Below are 18,762 nucleotides of genomic sequence, written 5' to 3' on the forward strand. Positions count from 1 at the left end.
AGTGTTTTCCAAATGAGAAAGCTGGAAATGTGAAAGAGCAAACAGTTTTGAGGCTTCAATTACCAAAATCACATGAAATCAGTGTATAGATTGCCATAAAAAGTTGTTTATATTCTCTTTTATTTTTAAGTCCTTAGGATAAAAAAGTTTATCACTTTGAATTGTAACAGGCTGCTGAGACAATATTTGGAAAACTATCTAGCTCATGCTTAGAATAGACATTTTGAAGTCCTTGGGATACAAAAGTTTATGAATTTGAATTGTAACAGGCTGCTGAGAAATATTTAGAATGGTTGCTGTTCCGATTCGTCAGAATGATATTGGGACTTAGAGAGCAAAATGAAGACATTTTGCATTGACAAAGCTTTCGTTGAATGCTTGTGCAATTTAACATTTCATTGTCTGCAGTGATTTGACGTTGACCTGCATGTTGTAATAGTTGCTGCATCCAGCATGTTCAGGTTGTAATACTGACAATCATGTTTGCATTTATTTCCATGCCATCACGTTTTGTAACATTCCTTGAGAATAAAATAAGGTCTATCTTTAAGTGTTTATCATGCGCACTGGATATGAACCGGTAGAATGAGATTCATACTTGGTGCTGCTTTAATATATGATCATTCCATGCATGATATAATTAGGGCATTGGAATTACGTGGTTTAATTGAACCCAATAAAAACACACAAACTGAAACACAAAATATATATATATGTAAGAAGCGTATTAATTTATCTTTAAGTAGATATGCACTGATGCACAGTGTGTAAATTTGCTTCTTTTAAATTTTGAAGTCCTAAAAAATGGACTATATTTCTTTATTTTGAATCTGCTATATAAGTGTATAGATTACTTTTATCTCCATCTCTGGCAAAGCAATGTGTTGCTGAGCATTGGAAAAGCATTGCGTTTTGAGATTAAGGGCAATAACATTAATGTTTACAACAAAACTAAGTTGAGCAGGGAACTGGAGTTGCTTCAATTGAAAAGGTCGATTAAATAGGACCATTGGTATCCGAGGGATGAAGATATCATTGTGGCCTCAGTTACACCTAGTAGTAACTTTGAACTGATAATCTTGTGCCATTGTTTAGAATACATCCAAATTCCTGTGTAACATCATTAGACTCCTTTCAGATCAAGATTATGTGATGGTACACCAGGAGCTGACAGAGAGTTTAAAATTGAGCAGGTAAAGGTACAGCTGTCAATGTCTGTCACAAGATTTATTTTTGACGAATTGACCAGGAAGCTTCAAAAGAAGGTCTTTATTCGTTGCCCGTAATGTGCTGTTTTTTTAATGCTAAATTGTACTTTCACGCAACCATTGGTAATTCAAATAGTGTTGAGTGACATTTGGCAAAACAGCTGACTTCAGTGTGATGAAACTGTTTAGCCCAGGCATTTCATTGAAATTTTCAATTTCACTTCATGCTTCAGGTAGTCCAAAGGTACATGGGTCAGGTCCACTCAAATATTAAGTTCTTTAGAAAAAGATCTGAAAAAAACTCCATAAATTTTCAATGAGTAAAATTAAAATTATGCTTCATTTGGGCTATGGTGGGCCCCCTAAGAGTTGGGAGGAGGGTTGGAAAAACTAAAAGTGTCAAGCACTTAACTTCTATTATAAAATTCAGATTTCTCAGTTATTATTGCGCTATGTACGGGGCACAAAAGCATTCTATTTTCTGAATGTATTTTTAGATAATCAGGATTTGATATATTCTCGTATCTGAAAACTCGTTTTCAAAGAACATTGGAGACTTGTATTAGCCCATTGTAGTCAAGAGTCGTCATGAGTGTTTTATTGTCATATGCCCCGATACGGAGAAATTGAATTCTTACTTGCTGCAACACAACCAATATGTAAATGTAGTGCTCTGTGGACAGCATAATAAACACCAAAAAAGTTAAAAACTCTATGTATGTGTATGTATGGAGGTTGTAGTGTTTAATAGCCTGATGGTTAGATAGTTTGAATAGTATAAAGTCTGAAATTATAGGTATCTATATTTGTCAGTCCTTTTGACTTATCTTAAAGATTCTGCCTGATGTTCTCTTGCTCCCATGATTTGCTTCTTATGTGTCCACTAAGTTGTAAAACCAATAGATTTTAGCTAAATCAAATTCCTGAATTTATAACTGCTTATTTTTCCAGCAGTTAACCGGTTGCTTACCAGTGGTACCACACAAAGAATCAGAGTAACAAAGTTTCATTCTTCTAAACTCTGATCTGTCTTCTCTTATATGTATACATTCCAATGGCACTATGTTTAACATGGTTCCCAAGATACTCCTTTATTTCAGCAAGTTAGCTTTTAATTAAGTTAGGGTTTTACTTATTTCTCTGTTCCTTCCCTTTCCTCCAGTCTTTCATGCTGAATTCTAACCCATGCTGCAGGAACCCACATCCTATGGAATTTTCCATGCAAAATCACAGAAGTGTCACAGTGTAATAACAATGTTTTATATTTCAAGTATTTTCTTTTCTTTTGTGTGACAATACTGAACAGAATGGGGTGAACCTAAAGATACAACTAGATCATTGTGGGGAAACTGGAAGCTTTTACTGTTGTCCAACCACTTAGCATGGTAGTCTTTGTTGTTCAATAACTAAAGTACAATGTCACTTATTCAAAATATGTAGAATCAGAGGCATGCCATTTTGCCTGTTGTACAATTGTTGCCGATTTGAAATCAAATTGTTGCCAATCTTTTACTCATTACAACCATCTGCATGAACCTTTGGTTCATTTAATATCAAACAAATATTTATATAATGGAGAAAGCACATACATTTGAATTATATTCCATTGTTACTGTAGTAAAGTATTCATGTTAGAATAATCTTTGAAAGATTAGAAAAGGTTTCAAGTTTATGAAATAGTGAGAATATGTGTAAGGTTAGTTTGTGCTTGTGCACCACTTGCTGCCTCCGTGCACTAAAAATACTTCTCTAGATTTTAAACAAGTTTCATGTGACTTCCCCTTAGACAACTGGGCTCCTTTCAGAGACTGGGTGTGTTGGGAACCATTGATGATTGAAAGGGGTTCTTGAGTAAGCACAGTTAACTTATTTAAGCAATCACTTACTCTGTGAGATTTAAAGGAACTATTGTGGTTTTTCTGACCAGCTGATGATCGAATAAGCAAACCCTGCACATTTTATAATGATGACATTCATTAATAGCTGAACTCCTTTCTCTTCCCACTCCTCTCCCAGGGCTACAGCACATAATGTAGTTTCAATTTTCAAGGCATATGTTTTGACATTGTAATATATTGTTTGATTTTGTAGTTAAATAGTTCAAATATAGTAACTTACAAAGTAGAGTTGGTTGGTGCATGAGCATGGTAGTGCTGGTTGGATAGGAAAGGTTTAGAGGGATATGGGCCGAACGTGGTCAGGTGGGACAAACATAGATGGTGCTTCTTGTTTGGCATGGATAAGTTGGGCCGAAGGGTCTGTTTCCTTGCTGCATGACTCTAATGACAGCAAAATCAGAGCACTAATCGTGGAATTTAATTCCATTATTAATCGGTCATTTTTAGTCTTCTATTGATAATCATGAAACTGCTAGATTGTCATTTAAACCCTTCAAGTCCATCTTTAAGAGGAAATGTTTCAATCTTGCTCATTCTGGCATAAATGTGGCACAAAATCTATGGTCATGTGGGTGACTGCAAAATAGACTAGAAAATCAATCTGCCAAGGACAATTGGAATGTGCAATAACTGATGACCTTTGGGATGACTGCATCCAAAAAATGAACTAAAATACATGTGAAGAAATAGGTGAAGTGGTTTGACTATATTGATTCCTTCCTGTGCATACTTACCTTGTGAATCTCATGCTGCCTTACACATGCTACTTTTGTTAAGTATGGTGTCCATCTGCTACTAGCATCCCGGAAGCTCCGTAAACCTGTCATAAACTTATTTGGACAACCACATAAATTCCAAGGGCAACCGATATGTAGGGTAGGTTGTAAAGAGCTGAAGCTTCTCTGTGCCCAAAGCAGTAATTGAAGAGTGTGATGGAGTACTCTCCATATGTCTAGATAGCTGCAGAACAAAAACATTCAAAAGACATTTGGGAAAACAGCCTGAATGTTGATCTCAGCATCCACCGTTGTGAGTCAGATATAAAAATGAGATGGAGTACAGGAAGAAGATTGGGAACCTCGTGACCTGGTGTCGAGCCAACAACGTTTCAATGTCAGCAAGACAAAGGAGATAGTGATCGACTTCAGGAAGAGAAGCGATACACATACCCCGGTTTGCATTGACGGTGCCGAAGTAGAGTAAATAACTCCTGGACCATCCATATTGATGCAATGGCCAAGAAAGCACACCAACGCCTCCACTTCCTTCGGAGTTTGGCATGTCCCCAACAGCTCTCACCTACTTCTACAGATACGTTGTGGGATGTATTTTATCAGGATGCATCACAGCATGGTTTTGGAACAGCTCCATTCAATATTGCAGAGAATTGTGGACGCAGCCCAGACTGTCACACAAACCAACCTCCTTTCTCAGAAGGGTCTCGACCCGAAACGTCACCTATTCCTTTTCTCTAGGCTGTCTGACCTGCTGAGTTACCCCAGCTTTTTGTGTCTATCTTTCTTTCCATTTACTCCATTTTCACCTCAGGCTGCCTCGGCAATGCTGCCAGCATAATCGAGACTGAGTCACACCCTTGTAGCTTCCTCTCTCCCTTCTCACATCAGCCAAAAGGTATAGAAGTATGAAAATGCATATTCTAGATTCAGGGACAGTTTCTTCCCAGCTGTTATCGGGCAACTGAACCATCCTATCAACAACTAACGAGCATTCCTAAGCTACGATCTACCTCATTGGAGACCCTTCGACAATCTTTATCGGACTTTACTGGACTTTATCTTGCACAACCGTTGTTATTCATGTTATTCCCTTTATCATGTGTCTGGATGGCTCAATTGTAATCATGTATTGTCTTTCCGCTGACTGGTTAGCATGCGACAAAAGTTTTTCGGTACACGTGACAATAAACTGAATTCAACTCAATTCATAGGTTTCACTTGGTACTTAGGCTCGTACAATTATGGTCTGGCCATCTGGTATAACTGATAATTCATTGTATTATTCTCTATTTATTTGGTATGTTGCCTTAATGTGACTATAAAGCTGCAGCAAGTAAGAATGCATATGACAATTAAACTTTTGACTCTTGAAATGAAGATGGGACTAACATTTTTTTTAAATCCGTTTGTGTAAATGCTTGCAGATCCTTTTGGAACGTTGGATCCTTTTGGAACCAGTGCCTTTGGGAGTGGAGGTTTCGCTGACTTCACCCAGATGTCTAAGGTAAACTATATGATGAACCATTAGTGCAATTATTTATATTCATATTTAAACAAGTGAATTTCCAGAGAAACTCAGAACATAGGGAATACTACTTAGGGTGCAACACCAATGCTGTTGGTTCAGGTACTGCGATCAATGTGAGACAATGTTAGACCTAATCCGAAGAAAAGAAGTTGAACATGTAAATAATGGTGTCTGAATAGGGGCAGGCCTGATTTTTTGGATGAGGTTTGCTTAAAAATGAAATCAGCAGGCAATAAGGGCCACAACATATTACTGTTCCAAACATTAGGGAATATCTAAGGCATTGTTTCACAAGGCGAAAAACATTATAGTAGTCATAGACATAGAATATAGATGCAGGAACAGGCCTTTTGACTCCGTTAGCCCTAAGAGCTAAATCTAACTCTCTCTTGAAAACATCCAGTAGACGATTTCAGTTGAGACTAGACCAAAGGGGACCCGTTGGGTCCTATCCTCTCAACGCGCGATTGCGGGGGGCGACCTTCGGCGTCACACACACTAACCACCCCCCACATCTCTCCACCTCTCTCTCCTCCCTCTTCACCCCCTCTTCCCCCCTCTCCTTCCCCTCTCTGCCCCCCTCTCCTCACCCCCTCTCCATCCCCCCCCCCCCCCTATACCCCTCCCTCTCCACCGCCTCTCCCCCCCACCTTTCACCCCACTCTCTCTCTCTCTACTCCTGGGAGGGGATAGAGGGGGAGGGGGTAGAGGCAACACCTACTCATCAATCGGGTGCTCCTCAGGTTCTCTCGGAAAACCCGAGCCGAGGCGCGAGCCTGCTTCGTGTTCAGAGGCTCGAAAGTCTCGAAAGCGCCTTCGGAAGCCCGTCGGGATCTGCAGCCCATTCTCTCGTTCTTTCTGCGTCTTTTGAAGAACCAAGGGGGGTGACGTCACTCCTGGAAAACAGTGCTCAGCAGGCAGCGCACTGAAAATTCTGCGCAGCTTGCCGCGAAGAGCAAAGGCATTGTGACATCATCAGCTCGCTTCAGCACGTTAAATTTAAAAAAGATCTGATTGGTGAACAGTTTTAGTAAAAAACTCGGAAAATAATCAATCACATTTTCAGATGAGGGGATTTTTGAAATCATGAGGTAAATCTCAACTGGAATATATAAAAATGTCACCGTTACCGCGTCGGGATTTCGAGGAGATGTGAATCAAAGAAAAAGTTCAAGCAAGCAGCCCTACAAGTAAACATCCAAGATCAGAGTTTTATAATATAACTAAACTCAGTGGGACCCATTGGGTGGGCTGATCCTCCAACGCAATATTCCACCTCTCCACCAATTCCAATATTGATGGCTAGTGGGGGGGGGGGGGGGGGGGGGGCTTTCTGCAGCGCTAGTATGGATGTTGTGGGCTGGACTGGTTTCCAGAGGGCTAGTATGGACATTGTGGGCCGAATGGATTCTTGGGCTGACGGTTCAGTCACTCAAGCCTGTTGTGTAGGCAGCTCACACGGCAGGTGGGCTGGCAGTTGACTCATGGCTATTCCTTGAAATTCAGAGCAGAGGGGGACTCTGAGTAAGATGGCCAAAAATCACAGCCGTACGTGGTAACGTTTTTTCTAAAATCAATATAAAGCGCAAACAGGAAGTGGTCACGATTAGTCTTTTAATTATATATTATATAGAAGGCAAGGCAACTTTAATAAGGCAAGGCAACTTTAATTAGGCAAGGCAACTTTAATTAGGCAACACAGCTTTAGCATTTCCAAACCAAAGGCAACACAGCTTTAACATTTCTAAACTATATTTTCAAACCACATTAAGGACACTGACAGGTCAGTAAAACCACTCACAGTTTAGTAGACATGTGTTCAGTGTTATTCACAGCTCAGACTGAGAGACATGACCCTCTCGCTCCTCCAACTTGCAGAGACTGACTGGGGAACTCAACACTTCCGGGTTTTGTAGTCCCCCCTGAAGGGGCGTGGCCTTCAGGAGAGAGAATCTCAACATTTTTTGAACACTAATAACTCTTTTATTTTTCATCAATGGGAAAAATTATCTTGTCCTGCGCAGCGGAGGGGGACTGAGTAAGATGGCCAAAAATCACAGCCGTAAGTGGCAGCGTTTTTTCTAAAATCAATATACAGAACAACAGGAAGTGGTCAAGATCATACTTTTAGAAGTATAGATAGATAGATAGATGGTGAAATTCTAGGGCATAATCGAATGAAAAGGTTTTAGATGTCAGAGGTATTAAAATCTTCGCTGATCATGGGTGAGGTGCCAAATGATTGGAAGTCAGCAAATGTGCATTTATTCAAGAAAGGTAACAGATATAAGCCAGATAATTATAACGTTAATGGCAACGAAATAGTGAGGAAGGCAGTCTCTGGCAGTCTCAGGCTATGAATGATACTGATCAGTTGTTGCGTAGGGCAATGGCAGATGAAATTCAGTACTGATTAATCAGAGGTCTTGCAGTTTATGTCTGTCTAATAAGGGTAGAGGACACATCATGAATTGTAGAGCATTAGAGACTGTTGATGAACAAAGTGACCCTGGTATGAAAGTTCAAACATTCCTAAAAGTGGCAGCATCGGGCAGTGAAGAATGCAATGGGATTATTACTTTCATTAGTCATGGCAGTGATATTAGAGCAGGGACGTCTAGATACTGCTGTATAAAACATTGGTTAGGCAACAGCAGAAGTATTGTGTACAGTTCTGGTCACTACACCATAAAAAAAGATATGATTGCACTGGAAAAGGTGTGGAGGAGTTTCACCAGGATTTTATTTGGTATGGAAGTTTCAGTTGTAAGGAGACTGAATAGCCTAGGTTTGTTTTCCTTGGATTAAATGAGTCAAAGGTGGACCTATATGTACATAATTGATGAGGTATATAGGTAGGGTAGATGGTATGAAACCTTTCTCATGAGACAAACATCTGAAATCAAAGATCATGGGTATAAGGAAGAGGAAGATGTTTAAGAGGGAACTGAGCACTTTTTTTCATCCAAGGGTGTTGCAATCTGGAGTATATTGCCTGAGAAGTTGATGATACTCTCACATCATTCAACAAATATGTGGGTGAGCTCTTGATCTGTCTGACTCTATGACAAGAGTGGCTTATATGCATGCAAATTAATATGTTATATTTACCACCCTGCAATCCCCAACCAACACCTTTGACTAAGAAAAGGGTAACATCTGTATTTGCAGCAGATGTGTTAGTGCATTCTCATGGGTACAATTATCCACCTTCTGTTGTGACAAAGTACTTACTGTTCTACTTGGTGCCTTGTCATAGTATCAGTAGGATGCATGTATGTGTGGAAGGGGCAGAGAGATTCCACCTGTACAGTTTTTCCATTGGAAAAGCAAAATCAGTTTGCAAAAGGAGGAAGTGATAAGGGCATGGAAACTAGAAAATCGGCAATATACTTCACACTGAATAAAAGAGTAATATCAATGGGCAGATGCTTCAGCTCCCATCTTGGACCAATCATAGGTTGAACAGGATTTTTTTTAATTGCAGAATGGTGAAAGTTGGTGGGTAGAAATTAAATACAACACAAAAGTCAGCCAATGTTTAAACCATTAGAGGCTAAACCAAATGTATCTAGAAGATCAAACATTCAGAGTTTTACAAAGTTAAAGCTTTTGTCATTCTTTGGGAATTACAGCATTTGTATGCTGAAAATATAAAAGGATGAAAAAGTTATTTTCATTCAGTCAAAGAAGATAACGAAAGGAAAAAAAAACAAAATGCTAGAGGAACACAGCGGGTCAGACAGCATCTGTGATGGGAATGGGCTGACGAACTTTCAGTGCGGGCCCCTTATTAAGTCTAATGTGGTAGTGGGGTGTCTCCTTTTCACCTCTAGCCTTTGTCACTTACTCTTCCCACCTGCCTCCCCCCCCCCCCGCCATTGTATCCACCCATCTCCAGCCAGACTCTGCCTCATCCCCACCTCTCTTTTCCAGCTTTCTGCTCCCTACTCCATCAGTCTGAAGACGGGTCAACTTCGACCCAACTTGCCCACACTTGTCCACACTTGCTCTATAAGATCACCCTTCATCCTCCTGCACTCCAAGGAATAGAGACCCAGCCTACTCAACCTCTCCCTATAGCTCAGATCTTCTAGTCCTGGCAACATCCTCGTAAATCTTCTCTGAACCCTTTCAAGCTTGACAACATGATTATAACATATAACCATATAACAATTACAGCACGGAAACAGGCCATCTCGACCCTACAAGTCCGTGCCGAACAATTTTTTTTCCCCTTAGTCCCACCTGCCTGCACTCATACCATAACCATCCATTCCCTTCTCATCCATATTCCTATCCAATTTATTTTTAAATGATACCAATGAACCTGCCTCCACCACTTCCACTGGGAGCTCACTCCACACCGCTACCACTCTCTGCGTAAAGAAGTTCCCCCTCATATTACCCCTAAACTTCTGTCCCTTAATTCTGAAGTCATGTCCTCTTGTTTGAATCTTCCCTATTCTCAAAGGGAAAAGCTTGTCCACATCAACTCTGTCTATCCCTCTCATCATTTTAAAGACCTCTATCAAGTCCCCCCTTAACCTTCTGCGCTCCAGAGAATAAAGACCTAACTTATTCAACCTATCTCTGTAACATTCAACCTATCTCTGTAACATGGTGCCAAGAACAGAACACAATTGGGTCCTAGCCCAAAACATTTTGTCCTTTCCCTGCACACATGGTGCCTGACCTGCTGAGTTCCTCCAGTATGCTGTTTGTTGCTCAAGATTCCAGCATCTGCAATTTCTTGTGTCTCCAAGATTAAGAGAAGATATCAGGAATTTGGTGCAGTAAAGTTTATTACACCAGTTGTAACTTGGAGATACCTATTTGAAATCATAATCAAAAGATGATGTTATGATTATCCATCTACAGACAATGGTCGACCTGAATCTATAATTACTCGTAAAATAAAAATTGATCATGTTTCACACAGAGTGGTGAACCTCTGGAATTCTCTGCCACAGAAGGTAGTTCATTGTCTATATTTAAGAGGGAGTTAGATGTGGCCCTTGTGGCTAAAGGGATCAGGGGGTATGGAGAGAAGGCAGGTACGGGATACTGAGTTGGATGATCAGCCATGATCATATTGAATGGCAGAATGGCCTACTCCTGCACCTAATTTCTATGTTTCTATGTACAATTAAAATCAAATGTCAAATTAAAGTAGAGTTAATACAACATTTTCAGTCAGAGTGGCTGTCTCCTGTGCAATAAAATCTTTTTTTTCAATTTCTTAATATGCAGGAAACCTTTGGATTTAGCTACTTAAATTTTCAATTTGAAATATATTCAATTTGATATAATCAAATTTAATTATTAAATATATTCAAATTGAAAAATATTCAACTTGAATTTTGAAAATACATTCTTTAAAATTACTCACCTGTTTTCCTTATGGAGAATATATTGGTGGTGACTATTTCACACTATTTCACTGAATACTTTCTTCAAGGCTTGACACCATTGCTGTTTTTGTATCATATTTGGAGTACCTTACATATAAATGTATCAGCAGTGCTATCAATTTTACATGTCAAGAAGTGGTTTTCTGTTCTTGTACAAGCTTTAATTAGTTTAAGGTAAATATTTTTCTGAACAGGTTATTAGAATAAATATTTATGAAGATTTTCCCAGGAAATTTTAATTTTACAACTATAGTATCTGTAGTTCTTTTTGGGGCAGAACCACTCTCTTTCTAGAGACATTGCCCTATTACAAGTCTTATTTGTTTCAGTGGAGATCTGTGATTGTGTTGTGAAATCCAAATACCATTTGAGCTGATGTGGTTATCAATGACGATACTGCATTTTAATTCTGTGAGTAACAACCTTGATTGTCTACTGCACTGTTCCATAACGGAGGTAGTGGTAAATGTCACAAGGTGATGCATTGCAACCTGTCCCCCGAAGCAGAGCGTTTTAAATTAGGAATCTGAATAGGTTAGTTATGTAAATCTCAGTTACTTCTTGTCCATTATGGAACAGAGAATATTTTGCAAGACTTCTGTCTCTTTAACATTCTTCCTCTTCTTCTTAGGGAGTCCCTCGGGGTCAAGTATGATATGCTTCCACTACAGTTCTGTGGGTCCTGAGGTGACCTATGAGCTCTATGCGACAGGGTGGGTGGGTGTGTTCATTAGTCTATTGCACGCTCCTTCTGCTGATTGCATATGGTCTCCGAATGCTCCCAGTGCAGAGACTGAGTATTTTCCGGAATGCTGCTGTTTCATTTTGAGCAGTCATGGAAGGTTCTGATATCAGTGGTGATTGACATTTTTTTTCAAAGAAGGCTTTGAGAATTTTCTTGAAACTTTATCTTTGACCAGCTATGAATTTCTTGTTGTGACAGAGTAGAGTATTTGTTAAAGGAGTCTGGTATTAAGTATATAATGATATGTGTCCTCTGGAACACATTGATTGTGATTGGAGCCTCAATGTTGGGGATATTGGCCTGTATTGCATATTGAGATCCTTGCCTATGCTATCACTAGATTCGGGGGATTTTGTGGAAGCAATATTTATGGTATTTTTCCAATGTTTTGCTCAAGGTGTTCTTATCTCCGATGCACACATGAAAGTGTCAATTCACTGCATCTAAGGTCTGTGAACACTCTTCTCCAGAAGAGAGAAAGAAGTGTATGCTCTTGTTGTGGAGAGAGCCATCAATTTCATCATCAATATTTAGCCTTAAGCAGAGGTAGAACCATGGACGTGTGAAGTGATCCATAGCTCATGATGGTGTAGTGAGGGAGACTCTGTTATAGGGGTAACTTGGTTTAGTGAAGAGCATTCGCCATGTGTACTTTTGTGTGAGATCTAACTTGGTGTACACTTTGGTGAAAGAATGGTTTGGCAGCTGGTTTCCCAGTGTGACCAAAATTGGAGCAATCTTGTTTTGGGCTACATTCTGCTCTGGAACTGTCTTATGTGGATCTGTGATTAGGATCATGGTTTGCATGTTTACATGGTGCAGTTGGAGGACTGTGACATATTTTTGACGACTGTAAAATTTGAGAAGTATCTTTTAATGATCCCTTTCATTTGAAAGGGCCAAAAGCTTATGTAAGGTCAAATATATTGTGTGCAATGATTAATACCACTCCCTGCTTTTGGCAGTTTATAGGATCTCAAGCATATAAAAACATAGCTACTGTCATTTCAGGTAAACATCTAAGGGTTACAAAACTTATCAGTTGTTAACAGCATAGTAAAAATGTAAAATAAAACAGGATTCTTGATATCTCCAGTTTTTATTCAAATGTGCAAATATTTTTTGGTGAAAGTGAAAATTCAGGATAGTTAAAGTACATCAGATCGCCTGCAGAAATTGATCTGCATACCTAATTGTAGTATTCAGCTACTGTCAGAAATATTGAATTGATGTGTGTCATTGGAAATTTAACACTGTCATGACTGAACTGTTGTTTTTGTTGCTCAGATCCCGCTACTTATTCAGATTGTGTCTACATCTGCTGCATTACCGAAATGCCTGATTTGTGCAGGAGATTTAAACAATCTCATTCTTGAGTGAAACCCTCTCCTTGTTTCATCTGTAGCCGTTTTTGTAACTTTTCAGTGATCTCTGTATACCTCTAAGTTTGGCATCTTTTGCAATATCTTTCGACCAACTTTGACAAAATGTCCTCATATCACTACTTTTCAATAGTTTATGTACGTGTAATTACAATTTAATAAAGTGCTGTGGAGGTTTTGGATGTTTTACATTTAAAAGCCCTGAATGTAGGTTGTAGTCTCCACATATGTACTTTTACAAGAAGCCAGATTTTTATTCTGATTCTGTTTTCTGCCCATTCCTCCTTTGAATGTTTAGGGTAATTGTATCCCCAATTGAGATCTGTTCACCTTAAATGTATATACTGATAATCTGTGCTCCAGGTCTGTGGCTAATACATACATCACATTGGCATTACTGTTTGTTTATTTTGTAAAAAGTTATTGAGTATGGGGAAAATTCATACAAATTGTCAAAAATTAAACCTGTCTTCCTCTAATAAATTCAATCAAGTAAGACAATGAATTTGGAACCCTCTTCAATATCATTGAAATTATTTATAAGAAAATAAGCAGCATAATTCAACATTCAGACAAAATAACTTGTATCTCTTATGAAATTAATTAATCACTATTCTCAGTATACAAGTCTGATTTCCTTTGGCATTAATCTTGGCAACATATTGTTTACTCCATTGACCAGTTCCCCCATGATTTGTTTTGGATTGTGGGTCTTAATCATCCCTTATATTTATTAATATCATCCCTTTATTCATTTCTACATGTCCTCTTCAGCAGAATTGTATAGCACTACTATTAACTGTGGTTTAATTGATGTGCTACAAGATCATTAACTTGTTACTGTTCAGATTATATGTTCTCCAATGTTCCCAATATTAACTGTTGACTTTTTTGTTAATAGTGACTAAATTTATAGATAATGGTATCAAGCTGCACTTTGGAGACAAACACATATTTGAGGCTGCCGCTTCAAGTGTTGTACAAATGTTCAGTGGGAATAAAAAAAAATATTTCGGAGACGAGCAATAGATTTTATTCTTGGCAACTCCATCAATATTTGTACTTCACTAACTTCACTTTAAAAATAATAATCCTTATCACATGGCTGATGTGTCGAGTTTCCTATATGTAGAATGCGTTGGCTTTACTTGAAATCATGAAAGATAGCGTAGAAAGTCAAATTTTTACATCATTATGGAAGATAATAATTTAGCATGTTGAGGTAATTGCCAATTTATAACGTTAACTCTTTTCGTGGCCTTGGATCCATGTCTCTGGCAATAAATAATTGACCAATGTATGGCCAATATCATCACTACTGACCAATGGATGGACAATATCATCTATTTAAAATAAACTTTGGTTAGCAAGGCTGTGTCAATTTTTAATTGCCGACCAAGTTGGTAATTGTTGCTTTTTGAGGGTGAGAAATTCACACAACACCTTTTGGTTAGGGAAGTGTTTTCTAACCTCTCTCCTGAATAGTTTGGTTTTAATTTTTATTCTCTTGTCCTACATTTTATAATTATGTGGATACCATTTCTCTCTCTCAACTTCTCTTAAAGTCCTAAAAAATGATCTGTCTTTTCCCATATTTCAGAAAAAGTAAACTGATTTTATCAACACCACTCATAATATCACATGTAACTCTTATTTTGGTGAATTTAGGCTAAACATTTCTGACAGGTCAATATATTCCCCTCTAAGTTGTAGTGCTTGGATGTGAGAGCCTTAGCCCAGATGTAATTTATTTAGGGCATTGTATAGTTTATAATACAGCAATGTTGTTCCTCATCATGTTTTAACCCTTTGGCAATCATGGAGAAAAAAGGAATTCATGTTTCAGATTGATGATCTTTCATCAGAACGCAGGAATGGTTATTGACGTGAAGGGTTACTTTTCTTTGCAGCTGCTGCCTGATTGCCATCTCCACAATTTCCGAATTTTGTTTCAAATTTTCAGCATCTGCAATATTTTGTGTGACTTTTTATGGAATTGTTTTAATCAGACCATCAGTTTTCATGTTAAGTCAAATTTATTGTCATATGCACAACTACAATGAGATACATGGACAATGAAACTTGCTTGCAGCTGCATCGCAGCCACATACAAAAAATGCATAAATTACACATAAATTCTATAAAACTATAAAAATAAACAGACTACTAAAAAAGGCTATTCGTGTAAAAATATGCAGATTAATAACCAAGATTTAAAAAAATAGAGCTGGTCCACAGTGTTCCATTGCCGATGTTGGATTAGGGTATTGCAGGTCAGTTCAAAAACCTGATCGTAATAGAAAAGTAGTAGTTCTAGACCTTGTGTGTTACTTCGAGATTTTGCACCTCCTGTCCAATGATAGTGGAGGAGGCGTGGCCTAGATGTTGAGGATCTTTGATGTTATTCGGTGAAATAACAATCTCTTTAAACATCTAAGAAAGTAGGCACTGGTGCATCTTCTATGTGATTACATCTTTGTGCTGGACCAGGACAAGTCACACGAGATGTTAACACCCAGGACCTTGAAGCTGCTAAGTCCCTTCACCATCGACTCACCAAAGAAAACTGTCTGTCTAAGTGGAACTCTAAATACTTTATCCTTCAGTGCTCAGAGATTTACACTATATAAAAAAGTACCCTGTCTCCCATTTTGTTTAGATTTAGCTACTTGTCATTGTATTGCGTCATCAAAGTCATTAATAAATATAGTGCATAGTTAAAGCCCCAACACAGATCCTTGCAAGTGCTAATCACTTTCTTACAACTTGTGTACACCACTAACTATTTGCATTGTCTTTAAACCAATCGTTTAAACAAGACAGTTTGCCACACCATCATTGTTGAGATCAAGTACAAATTTCACAGCAATTATATTCCATTATTCAGCATTACATTTGGACTTTTTAGATTCAGAATAGTTCTTAAAGCACAAAACTAGGCATTTATGTGGCATGTGGAACAGCTACGTATCTGCCAAGTAGTACAGATTTTACGTATTTCGTACGGAAATGCAACACGAATACGGAAATACAAATTTGCATTGTTAAGTACGGATTTTTTTTTTAAACGACCATGGATAATCGTTACAACGATTCGCCGCTGCACCGGCCATGTTGCAGCAAAATCGCCTTGGAGTTTTACATTTTTAAAAGGCTCGGGTTTAATGAGTACTGCAGAAAGATTGGTCGTTTATCACTTGATTCAACTGAGACGAAAACGATTTGTTAACTGTCACTGTCAGCACTTGTTAACAGCCAGTAGTTAACACGTACTTATACATGTGTCACCAATACATCTATCTGCATTCCTCAGTAAATATAATTGTGTTTTGATCAAGTATTAATGACGCCGCGTTCCTTTCAATAAAATTCACGGGAGAATTTCTTAAAACTCACTGTCATTAAGGGTTCCAGACCGCGAGCACGGGCTTCTTCCAGGTGTGCAGGTACAGTCATTCACTCGCGTTATTTTTAAGAAGGAAATGCAGATGCTGGAACAATCGAAGGTGGCCAAAAATGCTGGAGAAACTCAGCGGGTGAGGCAGCATAAACATAAATGCTGGAGAAATTCAGCGCGTTAGACAAAAATGCTGGAAAAAACTCAGCTTGTGAGGCAAAAATGCTGGAGAATCTTAGCGGGTGAGACAAAAATGCTGGAGAAACTCAGGGGGTGAGACAAAAATGCTGGAGAAACTCAGCGGGTCAGGCAGCATCTCACCCGCTGAGTTTCTCCAGCATTTTTGTCTCACCCGCTGAGTTTCTCCAGAGTTTTTGTCTCACCCACTGAGTTTCTCCAGCATTTTTGTCCACCCACATTATTTAGTAATTTGTACATTTTGGGATGTTATCTGAATTTAAAAAAATTAAGTTTACGTGTTGTTTTCTCTCTCTCGTTCAAGGTTAGTTCTTCTGTTTGCCTTTATTTGCTTCAGTTTTATTCAGTGTTATTTATCACGTCGTGGTTGTAGCTTTTGAATGATTTAAACATATCGGATTTTTAAAATTACCATAAATTCATAGCACCGCCCAGCTATCTTTTACTACTTGACTAGAGCATCATGAGGATGCTCAGATGATCTTATAATGCGGTCATTGTACCGAGCGCTAAATCCCTTCACCTGTACCTGCAACTGAATTCCGATTTACGATTTTTTTGTTTTCCTATTTGTCAATTTTTTGTCGCCCGATATTTTGGCAACCAATCAACCGCTGTCTCTAAGGGGGTTGCGTCCAATCTCCGACCAGCTTCCCTTAAAATTCCCGCCCAATCAACAAATCGGTCTCCACCCGTCCAATCAGCCGCTGACTCCAGGGCATTGTGTCCAATCACATAATGCGCTGGTCACTCGGTGGCCAATCAGACACAGTCTCCGAGGGGCGTTGCGACCAATCACCGACCAGCTTCCTTAACGGAAGTAGACAATGGCTACACAGAGAGAGAGAGAGAGAGAGAGATACAAGAAAGCAGCTATGACATATAATACACAATAAACTGTATTACATATATACAATAAACAAGTTATGCATTCTTGTACTCTTACATGGGTATGACCGCACATTAAATGATTTAAAAAAATTCAGCCAAATGGCACCCCGTAAAAATACTGATTTCCTCAGCAAAATACTGATTTTCAGGTACTAGAATACTGAAATGCTCTGACATAACTTGGCAGCTCTGCATCTATGACAACAGAATTGTATTCGACAACAGCCTAGCAAAGTTTCATCATGTGTAAGCAGTGAAAATAGTCCACCATGAATTGAGCTAAATGATCTCGCAACCAAATAATCAGATGAAAGATCTGCAGTGCTGCAACATCTCGTATGGAATGGGGATGGGTTGTTGAACATCCAATAAGGAAAGGAATCACCCAAGAACATTGCTTTCCTCAAAGTTGGTGGAGCTTTAATAAATGAGACAAAAGAAAAGGCTGAAAATTTGCAAAAGTGTTGAAAAGAATGACATTTTGCCTTTCTCCTGAGGCCTTATCATCATAGTCTTACCTTTAGTCAATTTAATTCAATCTACGTGATATTTAAAAAAAATAGACAAGAGCATTGTATACTGCAAAGGCCATGGGATTAGACAACATCCCAGCTGCATTGAAGAAGTCATTCTGTAGATCTCATCATGCCTCCAACCATGTTGCACAGCTACGTCGATGGTATCCACTCTACCTTGTGGAAAGTTGCTCAGGTATGTTCCTTCCAAAGAAAGCAAAACATGCTGATTTGTTTAGTCAGTTGCTTAAAAAACCTCATTCAATCTTTGCCTTGAGTATATTGAACTGCTTTGCCTCTATAGCTGTCTAAGAATTGAAAAGGTTTAGGATTCTCTGAGAGAAGTAAATTCACCTTGTCTCTTCCTTAAACTCAGCAACTATGAACCTTAATTGTAGGTTATTTCAGGTATCTACTCATATAAATCCCTTCAGAATCTTAAATGTTTCAGAAGATTCATGGAGTTATATTGCAAAGAAACAGGCCCTTCAGCCCAACCAGCTTATGCTGACCAAGATGCAAATCCCATTTGCCTGTATTTGGCCCTTATCTATGTAAACCTTTCTACAGCATTTTTGAAGAGGTACACAGGTATGAAATGTTTCGAGGGATATGAGCCGGACACAGGTAAATGAGACTAGGTAGGGCATCTTGGTCAGCATGGACGTTGGGCCAAAGAACCTGTTTCCATGCCCCAATCCATGTATCCATCCAAATGTCTTTTAAATGTTGTAATTATACCAGCCTCTACCAAACCTCATGGCAACTCATTCCATATACTCACCAGCGTTGTGGAAAAACCTGCTGCTCAGATCTCTTTTAAATCTTTCCTCTTTTATTTTAAATCTG

General features: G+C 38.7%; 1 protein-coding gene across 9 annotated transcripts in view; it reads left to right on the forward strand.

The window, feature by feature from the left end:
- The window catches only part of eps15l1a (epidermal growth factor receptor pathway substrate 15-like 1a), a 231,422-nt gene that overhangs the window by 117,116 nt on the left and 95,544 nt on the right, over positions 1 to 18,762 (forward strand). For 8 of the 9 annotated variants that reach the window (XM_055658739.1, XM_055658734.1, XM_055658732.1 and 5 more), the window contains one exon: positions 5,268 to 5,347. In XM_055658739.1, the coding sequence (XP_055514714.1) occupies positions 5,268 to 5,347 (80 nt within the window). Of the gene's footprint in view, positions 1 to 5,267; positions 5,348 to 12,817; positions 12,993 to 18,762 lie in introns of those variants that run through there. The other variant, XM_055658741.1, reaches the window with a different exon arrangement.

Source organism: Leucoraja erinacea, chromosome 29, assembly GCF_028641065.1.
Source record: "Leucoraja erinacea ecotype New England chromosome 29, Leri_hhj_1, whole genome shotgun sequence".
NCBI classification, from domain to species: domain Eukaryota; kingdom Metazoa; phylum Chordata; class Chondrichthyes; order Rajiformes; family Rajidae; genus Leucoraja; species Leucoraja erinaceus.